The following is a 23,132-nucleotide window of genomic DNA, read 5'->3' as shown; positions in this document are numbered from 1 at the left end:
CACTTAAAAGCTTACACTTCTCTTTTCGCTGTACCAATCCCGGGAGTCTACAGATGAGCTGCAGCCTATGAGAGGCCTTAGACAGATACAGACACAGTTGCAAGACTGAAAGTATTTTTTTTTTCTTATCTCTTCCTTTTTCTCATTTCTCAATATCTACCAACTACCAAAAGTGGCTTTCAAAATTGTTTTGGATGTGATCAGTGTCATGCAAGGGGGCACAGATCACCAGCAACACAGGTGCAGATATACAGAATTTATTGGAGAACAACCTTCCAGCAAAGAAATAACAAAAGGACACAGTCCTCCAACACTCGTTGTTCTACAACAATGGCCTGGCACAGACGTTCTCTCTCGGTCCCTGCCTAGGTCCTGATAGGATTTGCCTTTTTGGGAGACCGCACAAACCCAGAGCACCCCCAGGGAGACACAGAGGACAAGCCCCACGCTGTAAGTCTGTTACATAGGAAAAGGTTAGCCTAAGAGGAGCGAGGGGACATCTAGTTTCTCTAGTAGCAAGAAATAGATTAAGGGATCTGGGGCCCAGGAACCACACCACGGGGTACACATGCTAACGGCCAAGGTGGGTATATCAGAGGCCCCAGAAATCGCTTTGTAGTCCGGGAAAACCGACGTCAGTCTTGCTGTCTCTCCACAGACTGGCTCATTCTTCTGTGAACCAGCTCTCAGCTAAAGCCTACTAAAAAGGAGATGTAAATGAGTCTCCGGGGTCATGCAGGTCAGGATCTCATAAGGTTGATGCAGTCTTCCTAGGAGGCAGGGGTCCATTCATTTACTGATCAAGTGTAGAAAGTGAAGGTGGAAGTCGGGGCATGATTGTTTCTGAGTAAGTTCTTTCCTCATTCTTATTAATGAATCTGATGTTTTCAGTTGCATAATTGAGGAGTTGAGAGACCATAGTGAGAGTGACATACTCAGGTTCAAAAAGGAGACCCACAGTCAGGATTCAAAGACAAAACGCAAGTATGTGCATTAAAAGGGGAGTTTGAAGGGAAGAAAATGAAAGGACAATTGGTAAGATGTGGGTAGGCTCAAAAGAATATAATAATAATAACTAATATTTATGTATTATATAATATATAAATATAATTATTATTATGGAATATATAAAATTATTATTATTATTTTCCCTTGAGCCTATCCACATCTCGCAAATGGTCCCTTTACTTGTATTTACTATTTGAATCTGTCACTGTGAACAATATTAACTGCTGCTTTAGGGGCGTGGGAAACACTGTCGCCAATAGTGACCTGCCTCAATTTCCAACTTAACAGAACCGTGATTGTGTTCCTTCCACACACACCAAACGCTCCAAACCCTAGTCTGGCGAACCAGCAGCAAAAATTCGTCTCGTGAGCTCTCACGGATAATACATAGAGCAGCTATTTCTGCTTCCAAATCAGTTCCCAGACAACACGCTGTGAATATAGGGCGTTGACCATATTCCGACAGGTGTTTTTAAGCATGTACAATAGGTTATAAGGGGGCGCTCCAAACCCCTACACGACCATCTCCCAGGTTCTTAAGTCTTCAAAAGCGTTCCAGTCATTTCTCTGTTCTACCAAGCTACCTGTTCTGAAGAAGTGGGCCATCCATTAAGTCCAGCGAGTTGTTATTCACGGCTCCCTTCCTTTGCCTTGAAATTAATTTCTTTGTCAGGAGGCATGTTGTAAGAAATGCCATGGAGATTAAGAAATTGATCTGTAAAGCCATGACTAATGGGGCTGTCTGATGCATTGACTAGAAGAAAGACAAATCTGCGTCTGCATCAGTGTTCCAGTTTTTTTTTTAAACTCAATTTTCTCTCGTTTCTCAAATATCCCACACACACACGTACGCGCACACACCCACACACCCTCCCTTTAGCTAGAGTTTCATCAATCCAGTCCGATCTGAATTCTTCTCTTTCATTTAACAAAACAGCAAAATGGATCTCATTAAGCTCATAGTTAAGATTGTACTTTCACTACATCCATCGAGTATTTCTCATATATCATCTTAACTTACAGGTAAAAAGTTTATCTGGCACAACATTTCCTAGGAAAGAGTATCACAGATAAGAAGCCATCGCAGTTCCTTAACTTTCCTTTCTTAGAAGTATTTGAAGCCAATGGCTGCTCCTTTCTCTTTAAACACTTTTCTTTTTTGGATTCCATCTTGCCCTCACTTAATCCTTAATCAAATTATTCTTAATTTCAGTTATTATTTATTTCTATTCTAGGGTTTTCATTCGACTCTTGAATTATTTCCATGCGTTGACATTCTTTATATTTTTTTTCTCTTCACTTAAACACACTAACCATTTTTGTTTTAAATTTCCTGTCCGATATCATCACTATCTGAAAGCATTTGCAACTCATTTTTCTTTTTATTAATATAATTTATTGTCAGATTGGCTTACATACAACACCCAGTGCTCATCCCAACGAGAAGCTCATTTTTTCTCAATTTGGCTTGTCACTTGGTGTTTTGCCAGTTAGCTTTTTCTTTCTTTTTTTTTTTAGGATGCCTCATATTTTTTTTTATTAAATGCCAGATATCGTATGCAAAACCAGCAGAGATTATGAACATTTTTTTTATTAAAAGGTGGGTTTTGTTTCCTGTTTTCCTAGCAGGCAGGTACAATAGAAGCAGTAAGCCTTGATCGGTTGGAGTCCCTCAAGTTCTGTCTTGTTGGTTCTTTTTATAAATTTTGTTCAATCTTTATAGTGATCATGTGATACCGGCCATGGTTCTATGGCCAGAACCTGAGATCTCCTGGTTGCTCACTGTGTCAAACCTACTGAACACATGTATAGGAGCTAGTGGCCAAGCAATACATCTACTCCGTTTTTTTTCCGAAACGACCCATACTAGGGACAGTATCACAGATGCATTAGCGGTGACCGTACTTCCCTGTCACCTGTTACACTATAGGGTCATGCACAGGAATCCGGCAGGTCTGGACGTGTCAGACTGCAGGTGGGAGATTTCTGACGCTGCGCACGGTTGTTACAGGTGCAAGGCTGGGGAATCCTCAGCCCCGCTGCGGGAGCCAATGAAATTAGCTAAGAAATTTGGTCAGGACGTTATGACATCGTGGTCAAGACGTCTCTGACGCTGCTGCCTCAGTATGTTCACCACAGAAACCGCCAGCTCACTCCTTACGTCTGTCTGCCACCCACATGGACTGTCTTAATCACTCGACCTTAGCCGGTTAACTCTGCAGATTCGCGGGAGCCAAAACGGAAGCAAATCCGTATTGGAGGAGGGAATGCTTTCCTCTCCTTCTTGACCTGACTCTAAAGGGTGGCTGATGTTTATTCCACCGCAGCTGAGCAAACATTTCAACCTGGAAAGGCTGAGAGGCTGGATCACTGGGACTGGCAGCCAGCCCCTGGAGGGGAACACTCAGTTTCACTTAGTGTGTAGAAAGCTGGAAAGGGCGTCACTCCTGCTGTCACAACAGCGTCCGTCTGGATGATCTGCAAAATGCATAACTTCCCTGAAACCCCTCGGAGACCTGAGGTCAAGGGCGGACAGCTAAGCTAAACTTCTAAGAGGCAGGGCTTACTTACTTGGGGCAAACACTCAACTCGTCTAAGCTGATGTAAAGAATGAAGCTAAAGTTGTTAACAAGTTGCTTAAGAGTGTGGGTTTCTATGATTGCCTGAAGACACCAGGGTATGTCATACCCACATGCAGGCACTTTACAGACCTCACCAGATGCTGGAACTTTGAGGACGGTTCGGGCAACATTAGAGTTTCCTTTATGTTGAAAGGTTGGGGGGAGGTGAACAGCCAGTCACCGTACAAAAGACGTGAAGTCCCATCTGGAAATGTCTCCCCTGCGGAACAAAAGCGTCCCTCTCAGGCCACAAGTGGACTAGGTGCAGCTCAAACTGAGACAAATGTGTCTATACTCCCGGGAGGGGGCGGGAACTGGAAAGAATCCTGATAGTATTCACACCCGCTTCTAGACTTACCCTGCTAAATGACGCTCTAGGCTCTAGTTACTGACAGTGGCTGCTTGTTTGACACCCAATCTGTCTCACTTCCCGTTTCTTCAGTGTTTCTCTCACCTTCCAGAAAACACAGCCTGCGCCAGCTTCTTCGGGTCTCCTGTTGCCTTTTTCCGTTGTCCCTTTCTCGCGCCCTTTCCCCCTTTGAAGGGGCAGCAGCACATCTTTCTCGCATAGTCCTCGCCTGTCCTCAGTCGCTGGGTTGTGTCCCTATGTGAGGGTTCCCAGAGAGCTGTAAGAAGGGAATCAAGAAAAGCCCCACACCAAGCCCTGGAGCACCGACCCATTTCAAAGGTAAGAAAAATCGTTGCGCCCTGAATAGGGATGCCCGAAAAAAGGCAAGACCTCTAATGCAATCTGAAATTCAGCCCCGAAATGGTTTATTTATGCCGCGTGCAGTGCTTTCATTTGTTGTGTTTGTCATATTTGTTGTTGATCTGAAATTCAAATTTGACCGGGAATTCTGTATTTTCATTTGCTACGTCTGGGCACCCCTCCATAAGCGGGGTGGCGAGAAAAATGGAGACAGGCATGTAGAGGTTGTAAACGTTCTTTCAGTGAGAAGGAAGGTTTATCCTGACCACTCGCCCTATGGTATGTTCTCCCTACACCCCTGCACACACTTATCAGTCGACCTATCCAATACCCGAGCCCATGTTTTTTCATGGTATTTACCAAATACCTAGGTGTCCAATTAATATTTTCCGAGTCACTGAAAGGCATCCAGAAATTACTGTGCTTTGTTTTGGTTTGGTTTGTTTTGTTTTAATGGAATGGCTTCTTGCTACTTTAGGCTCTGCCCTTCACAAGTCACAGAAAGCTTACTGAATGAGGGAGCCCCACAGCCACTGAGGTGTCTGCCCAGTCAGTTTTCCAGGAAAAGAAACTATGTAGCATGAACCTCTAAACCCAGCCTGTCACAACAAGTGGAATAAAATAGCGCAAAATCGAACCTTGCATATTTCTGTACCACAGAGCTTTATCCGGTAGTGAACCTCTCTACCTTCGCTTACGTCTCAAGACAACTGGGGACCTGGTGGGGGACAAGCACTCCACAACTGCAGCGCAGAATTTGCTGGAGAGGAGACTGGCCAAGGGAATCTTGCCAGGCAACAGGCTGAAGCCTAGACCGTATTCGGATCATTACTCAGGAGACACTGGTCAAGCTCGTTGCCTGGAAACACTCTCTTTGCCAATCTCACCCTAGCACCTGTTGCAACACCGTCTTCTTGGTTCCCGCACCCCAAAGCAGGTGGATTCCACATTTCGCGAAATGTTGCCGTGAGTAATATAATTGCTTTCTCCTTTCTACTTGGTATCCGAAACGTTGAAATGCTCATTGGAAAGTAGCTCCGCTCAACACCCAGGACTGTAAACATGAGCGAAATGAGGAAAAAAGGTTTAGAGGATACGGTACGTTCTGAAAAATCTGAAAACACTTCCTTAAGGGAGAATTAATGAACTAAACAGAAGAAAAACTCAGCCATGAGATTCCAGGAAAACACTGTGTGTATTTCAAACGTAATTTGTACGGCTGGGATATTTTCTTACGGGTCTGTCGGCCTTCCCTCCCGCCTACCAGGAACTGATCGCCAAGTTTATCGTCAAGGAGGAACCATAAACCTGCAACCTTCAGCTACGTTCATGAAAATGGGAAGAATGTACAGACAGGGATCAGAGGCTAGGAAAACAGATGAATCTGGTGTTTTGTAAGAACTGTAGCTCTGCGTGTGTGCACAGAAATAAAGTTCAGTCTTTCATTGCATAAAACTCTCGGAGACTTTTCTCCCCCCCCGCACCTGAACAGTTTGGGGTCAGTCTCGTAGCTTTTGTGGTTCTTTTCAGAAATCGTTAAGAGTCTCATTTGAGAAATTATTATGTCCAGCAGAATCTCCAAACTCCAAACTCTTCTATTCAAACTTAAATGTAAACCTCATGTTAAAAACACTATTCTCCTCTGCCTGGGTGGCTCCGTCGGCCAAGCATCCAACTTCAGTTCAGGTCGTGATCTCACAGTTCGTGGGTTCGAGCCCCACAGTGGGCTCTGTGCTGACAGATCCTTTGGATTTTCTGTCTCCATCTCTCTCTACCCCTCTCCCGCTCACACTCTGTCTCTCAAAAATAAATAAACATTAATTTTTTTTAAGCGCAGTCTTCCTCCAGCGTATACCACTTCAGACCTGGTAGCCCACAGGAGATGGGATGGGCTGTGTGTTTCCAACCTCACATGGTGGAAGAGAAAACTGAAGAAGCACAGATGTGTGCTGCTCAGAGCTACCTTACTGAGTGATTCCGTGGGTTTTTCAGAAATCACCGTATCCACCTGCTGCTTACTTCCTGTCAGAGATTTTTCTGCCTCACCTTTTGGAGTTTTATGGATTCTCATTTATGAGGGTTTCAGTGCCTACAGTCCTCTTCGGTACCATTCTAAACATATTTGTGGCCAAATACACATAATAGAAAATTTCCCATCTTAACTGTTTTGAAATATGTAGTTTAGTACTGGTAAGAGCATTCACACCATTTTGCAACCAGCCTGCAGAACCTTTTTCATGTTGCAAAACAGAAACCTTAAACGCCTTAAATAACGACTTTGCACTTCCTCCTCCCCGCCCCCCTCAGTCCCTGGCAACGACCATTCTACTTTGGTCTCTATGAATGAAACTACTCTACATACCATATACAAGTGGAATCATACAGTGTTTGTTTTTCTGTGGCTGGCTTATTTCACTTAGCATTATGTCCCCAAGTTTCATCTACGTTGTCAGAATCTTCTGCTTTTTCGAAGCTGGGGAATATCCCATGGTAGGTATATGTCACATTTCATTCATTCATCCATCGATGGATCCTTGGGATGCTTTCACATCGTGGCTATTGGGAATAGTGCTATTATGAACATGGGGTTTACAAACATCTCTTCAAAATCCTGCTTTTAATTCTTTGAGAGTATATAGCTGGAAATAGAATTGCTGATTCAGATAATAATTCAATGTTTAATGTTTTGAGGCACCACCCTATCGTTTTCCCTAGTAGCTGCACCATTTTATACCCCCACCAATACTTACCATAGTGCATACATTGTTGTAATGCATCTTTAATGTGCCCTAATCATCAGATAAGTAGACAAAAATAAGCATAGATAGGAAATACACACGTGCACGCGCACACACACACACACACACACTCCATTATGGGAACTCTACCCCCATTATCTCATCTAAACCCAATTACCTCTCAGAAGCCTCATCTCCTAATACCATCACATTGAGGGGGTAGGGTTTCACCATATGAATTTTGTAAGTACACATTTAGTCCATAACATAGGTATAAAGTGTATATGTACATAATGTGTGTGTGTATATATACATATATATATAATGTGGGTGTGTATGTGTATATATTTTTATTTTTATATGTACCTTTACAAGAGAATGTATGTATGTGTTAAGGGTGATTGTACATTACTTTTTACGGTCTGATAGGCACAAAATTCATCTAGCATGGTTGAGTTAAATAACACCATGTTCTAGCTACATGTTTCAAATTTTAGTTTTCCAGTATAGTTATGCATATTTATAATATATGCATGGTATATTTAGTCTAATTGTATAAAGTACAAACTTCACTGCTAGTCTTTCAGCCTGCGAATCACAATGTATAAAGTAGATATGCATGGTGATCAATGACCAATCATGTAATGTCCTTGTAAGTCTGTCAATGACTAATTAATGTGCATCTGTCTTTAGTTAGCACCTAGACAATTAAGTGTCATGTTACGTTACCTCTTCATCTCATAATGATAAACTCATGTGATATCTTACAAAAATAAATAAGCAAAAGAGGGAACTGGTCAAAAATCATTAAAATGTAGCCAAGAAACAAAAAGTGATAGTGCTGAATGAAAGCCAAAGTCAAGTCGAAAACAGAAAGTCGAATAGTTGATCTTTCTGAAAACAGAAAGAAATAGTTGATCATGAGCATATTAATACTTCCACTTTTGGAGACACTCTAGACATGCAGCCAGAGGAATTTTGTTCCAGATACAAAAAAAAAAAAAAAAAGAAAAGAAATGTGGAAAGCCCATACTTAGAAGTATGAAAGTTTAAGAAAGCATACAAAAGATGCTTGGACCATGTTATCGGTTACAAAGCAAGAAGGCAAGAATGTTCAACTTTTGTTTTAATGCAAAACTTTTTTTTAAATTTTGTTTTTTAATTTAAAAAAGTGTATTGAGGTATAGTGGGCATACAATATTGTATTAGTTTCATGTATACAATAGAGGGATTTGACAATTCTATAAATTATCCAGTGCTCACCACGACACGTGTAATTATCATCTGTCACCATATCATTATAATATTATTGACCATATTCCCTATGCTGTACTTTTCATCCCTGTGACTTATTTATTTTATAACTAGAAGTTTGTACCTTACCAACAGCAACCCCCTTCCCCTCCCCTCTGGTATCCCCACTTTATTATCTATATTTATGAGTCCATTCCTGCTTTTTTTGTTTGTTTATGTGGTTTGTTTTTTGTTTTGTTTTTTTTAGATTCCACATATAAGTAAAACGATATGGTATTTGTCTTTCTCCATCTGACTTCTTTAAATGTTTATTTATTTATTTATTTTTGAGAGAGAGCAACAGAGTACGAGCAGGGGAGGGTCAGAGAGAGAGGGAGACACAGAATCTGAAGTAGGCTCCAGGCTCTGAGCTGTCAGCACAGAGCCCGACGTGGGGATGGAACCCATGAACCATGAGGTCATGACCTGGGCCGAAGTTGGGCATCTAACAGGCTGAGCCACCCAGGCACTCCTCTCCGTCTGACTTCTGTCACTCAGCATAATACTCTCTAGGTCCATCCATGTTGTCACAAATGACAAAATTTCATTCTATTTTATGGCTGAGGAATATTCTATTGTGTATATGCTATATCTTCTTTATCCATTCATCTATCTATGGACCCTTCAGTTGATTCCATATCTTGGCTATTGTAAATAAACCTACAGTGAACATAGCACTGCACGTATTTTTTCAAATTAGTATTTGCATTTTCTTTGCATAAATACCCAACAGTGGAGGGGCACCTGGGTGGCTCAGTCAGTTAAGCCCCTGACTTCGGCTCAGGTCATGATCTCACGACTTGTGGGTTCAAGCCCTGCGTCGGGCTCCGTGCTGACAGCTCAGAGTCTGGAGCCTGCTTCAGATTCTGTCTCCCTCTCTCTCTGCCCCTCCCTGGCTCACACTCTGTCTCTAAATAAATAAATAAATAAATAAATATTAAAAAATTTTTTAAAATGCCCAACAGTGGAACTACTGGACTGTATGATATTTCTATTTTTTAATATTTTGAGGATCTTCCTTCCACACTGTTTTCCATACTAGCAACACGAATTTACATTCTTACCAACAGTTCACAAGAGTTCCTTTTTCTCTATGTCCTTATCAATACTTGCTATTTCTTGCTTTTTTTATACTAGCCATTCTGACAGGTGTAAGCTGATATCTTATTGTGGTTTCGATTTGCATTTTCTTGGTGATTAGTGACACCGGGCATCTTTTCATGTGTCTGTTGGCCATCCGGATGTCTTCTTAGGAAAAATGTCTATTCAGACCCTCTACCCACTTTTAAAAATATGATTATTTGGGGGGTTTTGGTGTTAAGTTGTATGAGTTCTTCATAAGTTTTGGGTATTAACCCCTTATCAGATATATCACTTGCAACTATCTTCTCCCATTCAGTAGGTTGTCTTAGCATTTTGTTGAAGGTTTCCTGGGCTGTGCAAAAGCTTTTTAGTTTGATGTAGTCCCAAATAGTTTATATGTGCTTTTGTTTCACTTGACTGAGTAGGCATATCCAGAAACATGTTGGTAAGTCTAACGTCCAAGAGATTACTGTTTACGTTTTCTTTTAGGCGTTTTAGGATTTTAGGTTTTACACTATGTCCTCAATCCATTTTGAGTTTATTTTTGTGTATAGTGTAAGAAAGTGGTCTGGTTTTATTTTCAGAGTACTCTTCATAAGTTTTTCGGCTTTTTAAAAAACAAAATAAAAGACTTGAATTCTCAATGTTTCTGATGTTTTTTTAAAAAAATTTCTTGATTTTACTAAAAAAAATTTTTTTAATGTTTATTTATTTTTGAGAGAGACAGAGGCAGAATGCGAGTGGGTTAGGGGCAGAGAAAGAGGGAGACACAGAATCCGAAGCAGGCTCCAGGCTCCCAGCCGTCAGCACAGAGCCTGATGTGGGATTCAAACTCACAGAGCTGTGAGATCGTGACCTGAGCCGATGTCGGATGCTCAACCGACTGAGCCACCCAGGCGCCCCTTAAAATTTTTTTTAATGTTTATTTATTTTTGAGAGGAGAGAGAGACAGAGTTTGAGCGGGGGGAGGGGCAGAGAGAGGGGGAGACACAGACTCTGAAGCAGGCTCCAGGCTCTGAGCTGTCAGCACAGAGCCTGACGCGGGACTAGAACCCACGAACCACAAGATCATGACCTGAGCCAAAGTCGGATGCTTAACTGACTGAACCACCCAGGCGCCCCTCAGTGTTTCTGATGTTTTAAATACAGTGTTGTAAAAAAAATAGCTTTATTGTTTTTTTTTATTCCCTGTATGTTTTTGAGGGAGAGTAACAGAGTTTTCAATATTTCAAAAAAAATTTTTTAATTGAGGAACAATCATAATTTCCCCCTTTGATTATTAGAGTAATATGGCTTGGTTTTTGCCTGTGTGTCATTTTTTATCATCCCATTCCACTGTGGAAAGGGAAGACTGCTTATACATGAAACTAATTTTCATTCAAGCACTGAAATTTATCCAATTGTTCCTAAGCAGTCCATAGAGGGAGCTGGAACTCAAAAACTGAAAAGAATCGGCGGGGGGGGGGGGGGGGGGGGGGGGGCGGGTAGTATCTGAAAAAAGTAGGAGGGATAGCAAAGCCACCTTGTGGCTAGGTTTCAGGCTGTCGGTCCACATGTTATAAAATTGTCTCAGATTTGAGATTTTAGGGTGACTACATAAAGCCGTCCAAAACGAGGGGAATCGCCCTCCCCCTGCCCAGCTGGGGGGTTAGCAGGTGGGAGGGAAGGAGCCAATCAGAGACTGAGTTCTCAGAGTCGTCTCTGTGGTCCAGCCAATCCCAGGCTGTTGAGCCCTGGCCCCTGGGATAAAGGTAGCGGTTGATGCCTGCCCGCAGGCCGTTACTTCCCCATAATCCTAACAGAAGAGCCTTGTCCGTGAGCCTCGGAGATGGAGGGCAGTAGGGCTGAGCATAGCGATGGTACTGATGGGATGCAGGCCATGGAGCAGAAGGTCACGAGGCCAGGTAAGGGGCGCCACGGAGCTTGACCTTGGGTACAGGAACTGAGCTCTCCCATGATTAGCCTACCGTCCCTCCTGGATCCCAGCTTGCAGTCCGAGCAGTGTTTCTTTAATTGTCCATAACCTGGCCCTGAAATAAAAGCAGGCATCATTAATAAAACAAAGGATTCAAAGAAACGGTGGATCCACCCCCCTGCACCCGATTTTTTCCTTCTTAGAAGAGGCAGAAATTCATTAAAAAGTCCCAGGATGAAGTTTGGTTTTCTATTCTGGAACCGGGGCAAGAGCACTGAGTCAGTAAAATAATGGTCAGAAATGGCGCCAAAAAGTGGAAGCCAAGCACTGCTGAGACTTTTGCTGCTGAAAAGGTCCAGCTCTTAGTACCCTTTCTCATTCTCCCATTTTCCAGTTGCTGGGTTGTAAAGCACCTAGAGCAGTTAGAGAAAAAGACAAATCTCACGCGAGTTTTCTGTTTGTTTGCTTGTTGTTTATTTTTCTCTAGAAGATAAACAATGATATGCATCTTCCTTAGGTATAGTAACAAAGAAAATGCTAGTCATATCAAGTATATGTGGAGGCATCGCTTTACTTCTGTGGGTAATGTTAGAATTTCCTAGAAAATGTAAGTAAACAATTTCTGCTAAAACTATGTTCATTGTATTGTCATTGATTCAGTCTGATACCAGTGACTACTAGCCTGTTCTTCTTCCTTGGCATTGAACAATTGGAATCAGAAAGCATTCTCCTTGCCAGAGCATCTGATTGTTTTTCAAACCCAGTCATCTGCTTTGCCTTCTAGAATGTTCATTGTCTTAATATCTATTGAACTTCAGGCACGGTGCTAAGTGATGATGTTACCAAGATGAAAAAAAAAAAAAGAGAAAGAAAGAAAGAAAGAAAGAAAGAAAGAAAGAAAAGAAAAGGTGGTGGGGGGGGGGGGTGGTGGATTTTGGCCTGAAAGGAATTAATACTTGATGGAAGAAACAAGCATCTATGCCAATAGTAACTGTAAAATAATTGTTAAATACAAGTATGTTCAATGTGAAGAGGAAGAAAAGGAGATTATGAATCTGCGCTTGGTAGGTAAGACGTTATGAAGGTAGGGGTATTTGCCCTGAAACTTAAGGTCAAGTAGGTATTTAGGAGAGAGTGCCTTCGATGAGAGAAAGAACACGAGTGTTAGAGAATCACACCAGGAATAACTGTGATAAGAGTTCAAAAAATTGGAGTGAAGACTGATAGTCGTATCACGTTTTTGCTACTGCATTAACTCTCTCCCATACATGATTATTTTTTTTCATAACATTTATTTATTTTTGAGACAGAGAGAGACAGAGCATGAATGGGGGAGGGTCAGAGAGAGGGAGACACAGAATCTGAAACAGGCTCCAGGCTCCGAGCTGTCAGCACAGAGCCCGCCGCGGGGCTTGAACTCACAGCCCTCACGGACGGTGAGATCATGACCTGAGCCAAAGTCGGCCGCCCAACTGACTGAGCCACCCAGGTGCCTCTCTCCCATACATGATTATTTTATACTTTCTCTTTTCTCTCCAGACCTTTCATGCCTTTTTCTTCATCTTCACTCTCAAGTCTATGTTTTGCTTTTCGTTTTACCTCATCAGTTATAACAATTACTAGAAAACTCCCAAAGACTCCCATGACCACATCTACTTTTTTACCTCTATCCCTACCCATATACCCTAGATTCCTGGTACTGTAGGTGGAGTATTCATGCCCCACACTAGATTCTGTAGCCTCTCACCGATCAGTTATATTACTCGGGTAATATTCCCCTCTCTCCTACATTATACTTTTTTCACACTCAACTGAAACGTCTCCATCAGCAATACATGATGGTGATATCTCTCTTACCTTGAAAACAAAATTCAGGGGCGCCTGGGTGGCTCAGTCCGTTAAGCGTCCGACTTCAGCTCAGGTCATGATCTCATGGTCTGGTCCGTGAGTTCAGGCCCCACATCGGGCTCTGTGCTGACCGTTCGGAGCCTGGAGCCTGCTTCAGATTCTGTGTCTCCCTCTCTCTCTGACCCTGCCCCGTTCATGCTCTGTCTCTCTCTGTCTCAAAAATAAATAAATGTTAAAAAATAAAATTTTTTTAAATAAAAATAAAAATAAATTTAAAAAATAGAAAATAAAATTCATTAGCCCTTACTCGTTCTTTAGCTACCAATTTCCTTCTTTTTTTTCTTCTGTTACAGCAACCACCTTGAATTTTTTGCTAATTTTTTTTCTAAATTCTATCTTCCCATTTTCTGTTAAACATACTCTGGTCAGGTTCCACTTCCTTTTCTGTCTACTGAATTTGTCTTTCAAGTTCATTGGCAACTTCTGTGTTGCCGCGCGGTATGCTTTCTACCTAATTTACTGGCTTCTTCCAGCTTTACTTTGCTTATTCTTTCTTCTCTCCCTGACCTCTTAACTTTGGGGTGCCTTGGGGCTCAGTCCCTGAGCAGGTCCCCTCTGTATCTACCCTTGCACCCTGGGCAATCTGAACCATGCTTACAACTCTAAATGTCATATCATTCTGATCGCCTCCAAATACACATCTCCAATCTGGGCTTTTTCACTGATTTTCAAATATTTCAATCCACCAACTTGACTGTCTAATACATTACCCAAGTCGAAGTCTTAGTCTGTCTCTCTCCCATAACCTCTTCTATCTGGGTCTTCCTTACCTCAGGAAATAGCAACTTGGTCTTTCCAATTTTCAAACCAAAAATCTTTTTTTTCCCAGTAAAATTTTTTATTATTTATTTATTTATTTATTTATTTTTTTTTATTTTATTTTTTAATATATGAAATTTATTGTCAAATTGGTTTCCATGCAACACCCAGTGCTCATCCCAAAAGATGCCCTCCTCAATACCCATCACCCACCCTCCTCTCCCTCCCACCCCCCATCAACCCTCAGTTTGTTCTCAGTTTTTAAGAGTCAAACCAAAAATATTATAGCCATGTTTGACTCTTTTTTCCAATCCACTAGCCTCCAAAATAATCGGCAAAGTCTTCCTGGTCTTTCAAAATATAACTAGTATCTGAGTCCTTTTCCCCACTTCTACTGTTACTACCTTGTACCTTGCCAGCATCCTCTTTTCTAAATGTTCTTCCCTCTCCCACCCTTTCCCTCTTAGAGCAAAGTTATCCACTGAAAATGTGATAGGGACCACAGACGACATTTATATTTTAGAAGCCCCACTAAGAGAGTCAAAAACAAATGAAAATTGGTTTAATTGTATTTTGTATTTAACCCAGTGTGAAAACTGAAATAATATGGGGTCATTTATGTCAAGGTGCTTTAAAAGGCATCCAGGAGGTCATTAAGGAGGTGGGCCTTATGCACGTCTTCCTGAACAGCTGAACTGGGCCAAACCCCAAATAGTCCAAGGACTCCACCAGAACACCTGCGATGTGCTACAGTAATTGACTTTTGTTCAGTGACAAACCACCTGTGCTTAGCCAAGATTAATTTTTAGCTTCCAGCACCAATTAAAATTCTTCGTAAGCAATATATGCTCTCGGGACGCCTGGGGGCTCAGTCGGTTGAGCGTCCGGCTTCCGCTCAGGTCACGATCTCGCAGTTTGTGGGTTCGAGCCCCACATCGGGCTCTGTGCTGACGGCTCAGAGCCTGGAGCCTGCTTTGGATTCTGTGTCTCCCTCTCTCTGCTCCTCCCCCGCTCATGCGTTGGTTCAAACTTTTAGTAAATATTAACCTCTGATTGAATCCTATCCTGACTACTGCGTTAAAATTGCAAGTCTTTCCACCAATAATCCTAATCGCCTTCACTCTGATATATTTTATGACAAACTATATAATACAGTAGACATGCAAGTCCCATAAAGCAAGGATTTTCTTTTTTGCATGTACACTGTTGTATTCCTAGAGCTACAAAAATATCTGCCACATGATAGAAACTCAACTGATAGTTGTCGAATGAATGAATGAATGAGTGAATGAACGACAAAACTTGGTTTTCTGGTGACCCAGGTTTTGAACCAAACACTTGAGTTTCGCACAAGCTTTTTATTTCAACACCAAACTTCAACATCATTTTGAGCTTGATACTTTCAGATAATTTTGGTGACCTGATTTTTCCACTTGGTTTTTATACCGGGGCTCATATGAATAGTCCTACACTGCTGTTTTCTTTCCCATTTGAAGATTCTCTCATTCATAGATAGGCCTGACTATAAACCCATCATATATTTCAGATGTGAAGAGGTGTCCTTTTGGTGAGCCTTCTGTTTCTCAGGACTATACCTTAACAAGTAACTTCATCTATCTAGTTGCAGTAAGTTGGAAAATAAAAAGTGGATGGTAGAAAGCTCGTAAAATCCTGATCTTTATTTCCCTGCATTCTTTTGTGCTTAAGAACAAAGGAACACCTCCAACTCCTGTGGGAATGTTGTTCTTGAAAGACAGTCAAGTTTCAACTAAGTCAGCAACAGGAAACCACCCCTCTGATGCTATGGATATAGACAATTGGTTTATTTACAGTGGAAAGGAAGTGGATGAATAGGAAAGAAATGGATGAATAGAGAAAATGCCAGTAGTATAAAAAATGGGAGGAAACTGGCTAAAGATTAGTTTCTGGATGTTTATTTGTCTATTATTGCTAATCTTAAATTATACATACACCCGCATTCTTCAATGCCGATTTCTTTCATTCTGTGTTCTTGATCTTTTCTTTTTTTGAGCTGAGGTTTGAAGTTAAATCATTTGAATTGAATATGAAAGTAAAATACATTTTCTCAATCTGAAATATATCTTTTACCCTAAATGTGAGACTCTTCCTTTGTCCTATACTTTCTTCATTTTTTTTCTACCATTGTGTTAATTTTAGTTAAAAAGCCAAAGATACTTAATGACAATACGTGCTCTGAGGATGAAACTATATGTCCACAAGACTGGAACCAAATCAGTAATAATTGCTTCTTTCAATCTGAACGTGCAAAAACTTGGATAGAGGGTCAAGAAAACTGCATAGCCTATCGTGGATCTCTGGCCATATTCAACTCCAAGAATGAAGTGGTTAGATTTCTCTTTCACAATATAAATCTCATTTAATTTATTGACTAGCTATTATATGACAAGTATACTTCAAGGGTGTGATAGATCAGTCAACAAAACAAAGACTTTTGCCTTTATGGAGCTTAGATTCCAAAGGAAGCGACAGGGAACAAAACATAATCGTAATAAATGTATTAAATTACATAGTATTTTAGAAGGTAGTAAATTTTTATATACATATACATGATTTATAGATAGGATATATATGAATATGATATGATATGATATGATATATGGTATGATATAGAGATATAGATATAGATATAGATATATAGATAGATACATAAGCAATATTATGAGTGTCCTAGGTGGATAGGCTGCAAGTAAGATAGTCTTATTTCATTGAGATGATGGCACTGAGCAAAACTGTAGTTAAGAGAGTTGGTTAAAGGAATATCTGGGGGGATAAGCTTCCCAAGAAGAAGAAACATCTGGAGCATGGACCTTAAGGTAGGTGTATGCCTGGAATATTCAAGGACCAGAAAAAACAAAACAAAACAAAACAAAACCGCCAATGTGCCTAGCATGAGGGAGTGAGTGAGGAATGTGGATGATTAGGGTCTTGGAGGCTATTGTAAATACTTTGGTCTTCCTCCAAGTAAAATTAGGGAGATATTGCAGAACTATGAACAAAAGTGAGACATGATCTGACTTGAGTTTTAAAAGAATCATTTGCTTTGCTGTAATGAACTAATGAGTGGCAAATACAAAAGCAGAGTGCCATGCTACAAGGCTATTGGGATAACCCTAGCAAGAGGATAATGGGCCCGAAGAAGGACCATAGCGTTAGAGGTAATGAGAATGAGAAAACTAGGAGAGATCCATTATAACACCCTGTATTTCATAAAAGGAAATGTTGATGCCCCATCTGGGAACTTCTTCCTATTGGATTGGACTGAAAAAACTCAATGCAAGCAAACCCTGGATGTGGGTAAATGGAGATGCATTCAGCAATTGGTAAGCCTTCATGGCATTTATTATTGAATGTGTTAAGTATAGTAAGGATTCTGAGTCTATAATCAGCTACCCCTATAGTTGCCTCCACATTATGTCCCCAAAGACTGTCAATATATGGATGCCATATTCAGACAAATATACAGTCTTTAGTCGGGGTTTGGCATTAAATATCAACATCTATTTCTATAAGGTAAGTTGGACTATATATATGACATGTGTACCCCACGTATTGTTTTTATCCTAGACTAGAGAAAAATCAAACTAGTTTGATCCTTGACTATTTCCTTTTGGGGTTTTGCCTTTGTTTGTTGGGGGTCTGTCATTGATAGGGGAGTCTGAGAAAGTATACTCAAGCTTACACTTACCACACACACTAGTGGCCTGAAATGGAAGGGAATGAGTGAGAAAGAGAAAATGTACGCTCTAATTTTTTTTTTATTAAAAAAAATCTTTTTAATGTTTATTTATTTTTGAGAGAGAGAGACAGAGAGAGACAGAGTACGAGCCAGGGAGGGGCAGAGAGAGAGGGAGACACAGAATCCGAAGCAGGCTCCAGGCTCTGAGCTGTCAGCACAGAGCCCCACGTGGGGCTCGAACCCATGAACTGTGAGATCATGACCTGAGCCAAAGTCAGACGCTTAACTGACTGAGCCATGCAGGTGCCCCAATGTATGCTCTATTTTTAAATAATAGACCTTTGTTTAAAATTCTTGAACTTCTTGGGGCGCCTGGGTGGCTCAGTCGGTTAAGCGGCCGACTTCGGCTCAGGTCATGATCTCATGGTCCATGAGTTCGAGCCCCGCGTCGGGCTCTGTGCTGACAGCTCAGAGCCTGGAGCCTGTTTCAGATTCTGTGTCTCCCTCTCTCTGACCCCTCCCGTTCATGCTCCGTCTCTCTGTGTCAAAAATAAACGTTAAAAATAAATAAATAAATAAAATTCTTGAACTTCTCTATGTTCCTTAGCTTGAAGAACTGATTGTACCTCTTGAGTCTATTTTTGCTTTTGAAACACTTAAGACATTTCCAACTCAGAGAGGAGAAAGGAATAGAATATTGAGTTCCCCATGGAGGGAACTTCTAGCTACAGTTTATTTAGCACCTAGTTAAATAGGTACTGTACTAGTTTTATGACATACTGTGCTAGATACGATATGAGGCATATGTCATGATAAAGAAAACAGCAGGACTTTCTAAATACAGAGAAACTTCTCCTGTTATCATTGTATTTATATCCAATTCGGGGTGAAAATACCCACACAATGATTTGAGGATAAAAATATAGCCAATTTTGAAAAATGTAAGAAAAGGTAGGATATAGATGCAACTTTCTGTCTTTCAAATATAATACTTATTTTCTGGAGAGAAAATATTGGCAGTTTAACATGATATTATATATTATATATAGTCCCATTAAAAAAAAAAAGGTGAGGAAGGAGTAAAAATAGAAGTTGGTTAAAGATGGTGTATTAGGGACGCCTGGGTGGCTCAGTCAGTTGAGTGTCCGACTTCAACTCAGGTCATGATCTCTCACGGTCCGTGAGTTCGAGCCCTGCGTTGGGCTCTGTGCTGATTCGGATTCTGTGTCTCCCTCTCTCTCTCTGCCCCTCCCCACCCACCACACTCTGTCTCTGAAAAATGAACAAACCTTAAAAAAAAAAAAATAAAGATGGTGTATTCGTTTGCTAAGGCTCCTATAACAAATACCACAGACTGGACAGCATAAACAAGTTCTGGAGGCAAGAACTACCAGACCAAGGTGTCAGGAGGGCCAATTTCTTCTGGGGCCTCTCCCCTTGGCCTGTAGATGACTGTCTTCTCCTTCTGTGTCTTCGCATGGTCTTCCCTCTGTGCACATGCCTATCTGGGTCCAAGCCTCTTCCTATGAGGACACCAGTAACATTGGATGAGGGCTCACCCTGAAGACCTCATTTGAACTTAATCACATCTTTAAACACAGTATCTCTTAATATGTTTGCATTCTCAACCACTACGGGTTAGGTCATAAACATACAAACTGGGAGAGGTACAGAATTAAGCCCGTAACAATTGGCACTAGGGTATGTGAAGGCCCAGAAATATACCTGTGTTTTGGAGATAAGCAGGATGGAATGTTGAAGGCAACCTAGAAAATAGGAGAGTAGGGGTGCCTGGGTGGCTCAGTCGGTTGAGCGTCCGACTTCAACTCAGGTCATGACCTCGCGGTCTGTGAGTTGGAGCCCCGAGTCGGGCTCTGTGCTGACAGCTCAGAGCCTGGAGCCTGTTTCAGATTCTGTGTCTCCCTCTCTCTCTGACCCTCCCCCATTCATGCTCTGTCTCTCTCTGTCTCAAAAATAAATAAACGTTAAAAAAAATTTTAAAAAAAAGAAATTAGGAGAGTTTACACCAGTCTTACAAAGTTCCTCAAAAATGAAGGGCTAAGAGCATTTCAGTTGCCATATACCCAGGTATTTATCCTAACAACATTCTCTTTTTCTTTTTTCTCATTCTGAGTTTTCAGTTTTGTGTGTTTTATGTGACCTAAGATAAGAACTTAGAAAACCCTTTCTAGATATTTTATTTATGATTATTTACATCTCTCATCAAGTCCATCAAGTGAAGAATCCTTATTTCACTATTACTATGGTCACGGCTTCAAAAAATGGATCAGGGAACATTTATTTCGGCCTTAAGATATATCAGTGTTTTAAATGTGTGCAGGGGGATTCAATAAAATATCAGTCACACTCTCCCTGTATGTGACCTTTAAAAGGCTGAATATATTTATTTACTTATTCTTATTTCAGTGTATAAAAAGAAGAATCTAACCCTTCACAAAGTGATTTTCCATGTTTACTACATTATAAAACAGCATAAAGTTCCAGGATTCTTTGTTGTCATTGCAGTAAAGTTGCCTGGTGTTCGTTTCTTCCCATCCTCCCATCCTGGGGAGAAGTTTGGAGGTTGAAATAGAGAGAAGCACCTAGTTTCATCCCTCTATTCCTTTTGCATTGTACATTTTGGTTTGGTTTTTTCTTTTCTTTCTTTCTTTCTTTCTTTCTTTCTTTCTTTCTTTCTTTCTCTTTAGTGTTTATTCATTTTTGAGAATGGAAATCTGTTCGAGAAAACAGAGAGATACAGAGGGCAAGCAGGGGATGGCAGAGAGAAAGGGAGACACAGAACAGCAGGCTCCAGGCTCCGGGCTGTCAGCACAGAGCCCGACACGGGGCTCAAACCCATGAACCGTGAGATCGTGACCTGAGCTGAGGTTGGACGCTTAACCAACTGAGCCACCCAGGCACCTCTACATTGCACATTTTGAAACATAATCAGCAAAGTTACATATTTTAGGCTGTGCCCAGTTTTCATGAGGTTCGGTAAATAATTAATCTCCTTATTTTGTTCCAGGTTCAATATTGAAGGAAGTGGAACGTGTGCCTTCATGCTTCACAAGAGAATAAGCAGTACCAATTGTGATAACACAATGAAATATATATGTGGCAGAGAACCCCTTTGTCCTTAGACAAAGGGTTCCCCAGAATACAGCAAATAAAGTAATGAAAGACAAACTTTTTTATTCATTGTACATTCATGTATATACGTTTTTCTTCTTATCAGACATATGTTTTAAGTTGCTTGGTGAAGTTTTCAATGACTTCTCTTCATTTAAATGGTAATCTAAGAAGTCAAGAAACTACGCTGAGTTTTTACATGACGTTGCTAAGCCACATAAGCTGGTGTGTCTAAGCCTATGGGTACGATGGTGGTCGTGTTCATAACTGATTCAACAGCACGCCTCCGGGGAACAGATTGGAGGGTAAAGAGAAGGCAGTGAAAGATTCCTCTACTCCTCTGAACTTCAACTACATCTGCCTACAAGAGATAAGACATGAAGCATGGAGTGAGCATTGGGTGTTCCACTCAGCCTCCAGTGGTATGTTAACGCATTTAGAATTTGGAGAGAAGGCCACGGGAGAGGTGTTCAGAGATTAATTAGGGTTTCTGACTTTGCATCACCATCAAAGACCAAATCCCCTGAAAATGAATTTATACTGAGCCATGTACAATTTTTCACGGTTTCCTAGATCTTTATTCAGATTACCGAGCTGAAGAATTGTATCACACGGATTTGGTGTCGCTGAAGCCACAGAAGGAATCGGGCTTTGGGATGTGGGTCTTGGTGAGCAAAACATGAATATTTAGAGAGCAGAATGTGAAGGAAGATGCCCTTGTGACTTGAAGAAATCATGGAAATCTATCTTTCACAAATCTATGGGATTTAGAGCCCAGATCATATGTATTTTTTAAAGTTTATTTTTGAAAGACAGTGCAAGGGTGGGGGGGAGGGGCAGGAGAGAGGGAGAGAGAATCCCAAGCAGACTCCTAACTGTCAACACAGAGCCCACCATGGGGCTTGAACCCATGAAACCGTGAGATTGTGACCTGAGCTCAAACTGAGAGTCAGACGCTTAACTCACTGAGCCACCCAGGTGCCCCTAGATCCCAGATCATATTTAAATAGGAATCTGAGGGGCAGAGGGAGAGGGTCAACATTCTAGTTTTCATTATAAATCTGTGGACATCTTACTGTTTTAGTCTATGTTTTCTTTCCTTTTACATTTACAAACGCAATGAGTGATGAAATATTCTCAGAAGAAATTTTCTCAAATTTTTCTTAAACAAATGAGCAAATGAAAGCTTAGATTGATTATTTGTAGGTTTTGTTAAACTACTCAATTGCCTCTGTCAGGCTTGGAGGAGAAAAAGAAACAGTAATTGCAAAGCAAAATGTGAGGTGCTTTAATATACGTGTGTGCAAGGTTGAAAGGGAGCATGTAAGGGGAGAAAAGTTGTTCACCTTCACTGAATGTCTACCATGTCCTTTCTGTGTCCAGTATACTTTATGCCATCTCATTTAATAGCCTTCCAAGCAAAATGAGGAAAGTATGTGTTTCCACAAGACCTATAAAGGAAGCCAATGAAGGGAGTTCGTGTAACTTTCCAGTAGTCAAAACAACTAGCAAATTCTGGACCCAAGATTAGAATCAGGTCTTCATGATGCCAAAAATGGCTCTTTCCAAAAGTCCAGAAGGCATGGACCAACCATGCTGAAGGTATTCAAGCCTCCAGCGTGATTAAATAAAACTGAGGGGATGTCTGCTAGGGTCTGTAGATAAGCTTCTTAATCTTACAGGAATGAACACAGGAATGGCTCTGCACAGAGAGCTGAGCCAGGCACACATTTTGGTTGTCATAATTGGGCAAATTTATAACAAATCCAGAGAAACATACTGACTCTCACCAGTAAGTGGATCAGTGCTCCAACCAGTGAATGACTTCAAGGTATAAATTTTTAAAAACATAATACAGCTTCATACACAAAATCTTCAAGGAATATATAGTTCTATTTTAGTTCATACATATGCTATAATTCTTAAGTAGGTTTTAAAGTGATACACGTACCAGAATGTGTGTGTGTGTGTGTGTGTGTGTGTGTGTGTGTGTGGATGGATGGGTAGATAGAAATAGATGATAGATAGATAGATAGATAATGGATAGATAGATAGATAATGGATAGATAGATAGAAATAGATGATAAATGATAAAGAGAGAGAGAAAGAAAGAAAGGAAAGAAAGAAAGAAAGAAAGAAAGAAAGAAAGAAAGAAAAAGGAAAGAAAGGGGAAGGAAGAGAAAGAAAGAAAGAAAGAAAGAAAGAAAGAAAGAAAGAAGAAAGAAAGAAAAAAGAAAGAAAGAAAAAG

General features: G+C 40.8%; 1 protein-coding gene across 3 annotated transcripts; it reads left to right on the top strand.

Annotated features, from left to right (window-relative positions):
• The first annotated feature begins 11,172 nt into the window (after positions 1 to 11,172).
• On the top strand, positions 11,173 to 20,941 carry LOC106965715 (early activation antigen CD69-like). 3 transcript variants are annotated; one of them, XM_027052747.2, is made up of 5 exons: positions 11,175 to 11,356; positions 11,855 to 11,974; positions 16,213 to 16,400; positions 17,290 to 17,396; positions 20,781 to 20,941. In XM_027052747.2, the coding sequence occupies exons 2-5, from the start codon at positions 11,902 to 11,904 to the stop codon at positions 20,893 to 20,895; spliced, it is 483 nt and encodes a 160-aa protein (XP_026908548.1). In that variant the 5' UTR covers positions 11,175 to 11,356; positions 11,855 to 11,901; the 3' UTR covers positions 20,896 to 20,941. The 3 variants fall into 3 exon arrangements, with proteins under 3 accessions (XP_014917280.1, XP_026908548.1, XP_014917279.1); XM_015061793.3 differs by having other exon boundaries at positions 11,176 to 11,356; positions 11,885 to 11,974; XM_015061794.3 differs by lacking the exon at positions 11,855 to 11,974 and having other exon boundaries at positions 11,173 to 11,356.
• The last annotated feature ends 2,191 nt before the right edge of the window (positions 20,942 to 23,132 follow it).

The sequence above is a fragment of the Acinonyx jubatus genome, chromosome B4 (assembly GCF_027475565.1).
Source record: "Acinonyx jubatus isolate Ajub_Pintada_27869175 chromosome B4, VMU_Ajub_asm_v1.0, whole genome shotgun sequence".
Lineage (NCBI taxonomy): Eukaryota > Metazoa > Chordata > Mammalia > Carnivora > Felidae > Acinonyx > Acinonyx jubatus.
Note: the sequence above shows the minus strand (reverse complement) of the source record. Positions and strands in the feature narration are given on the sequence as shown.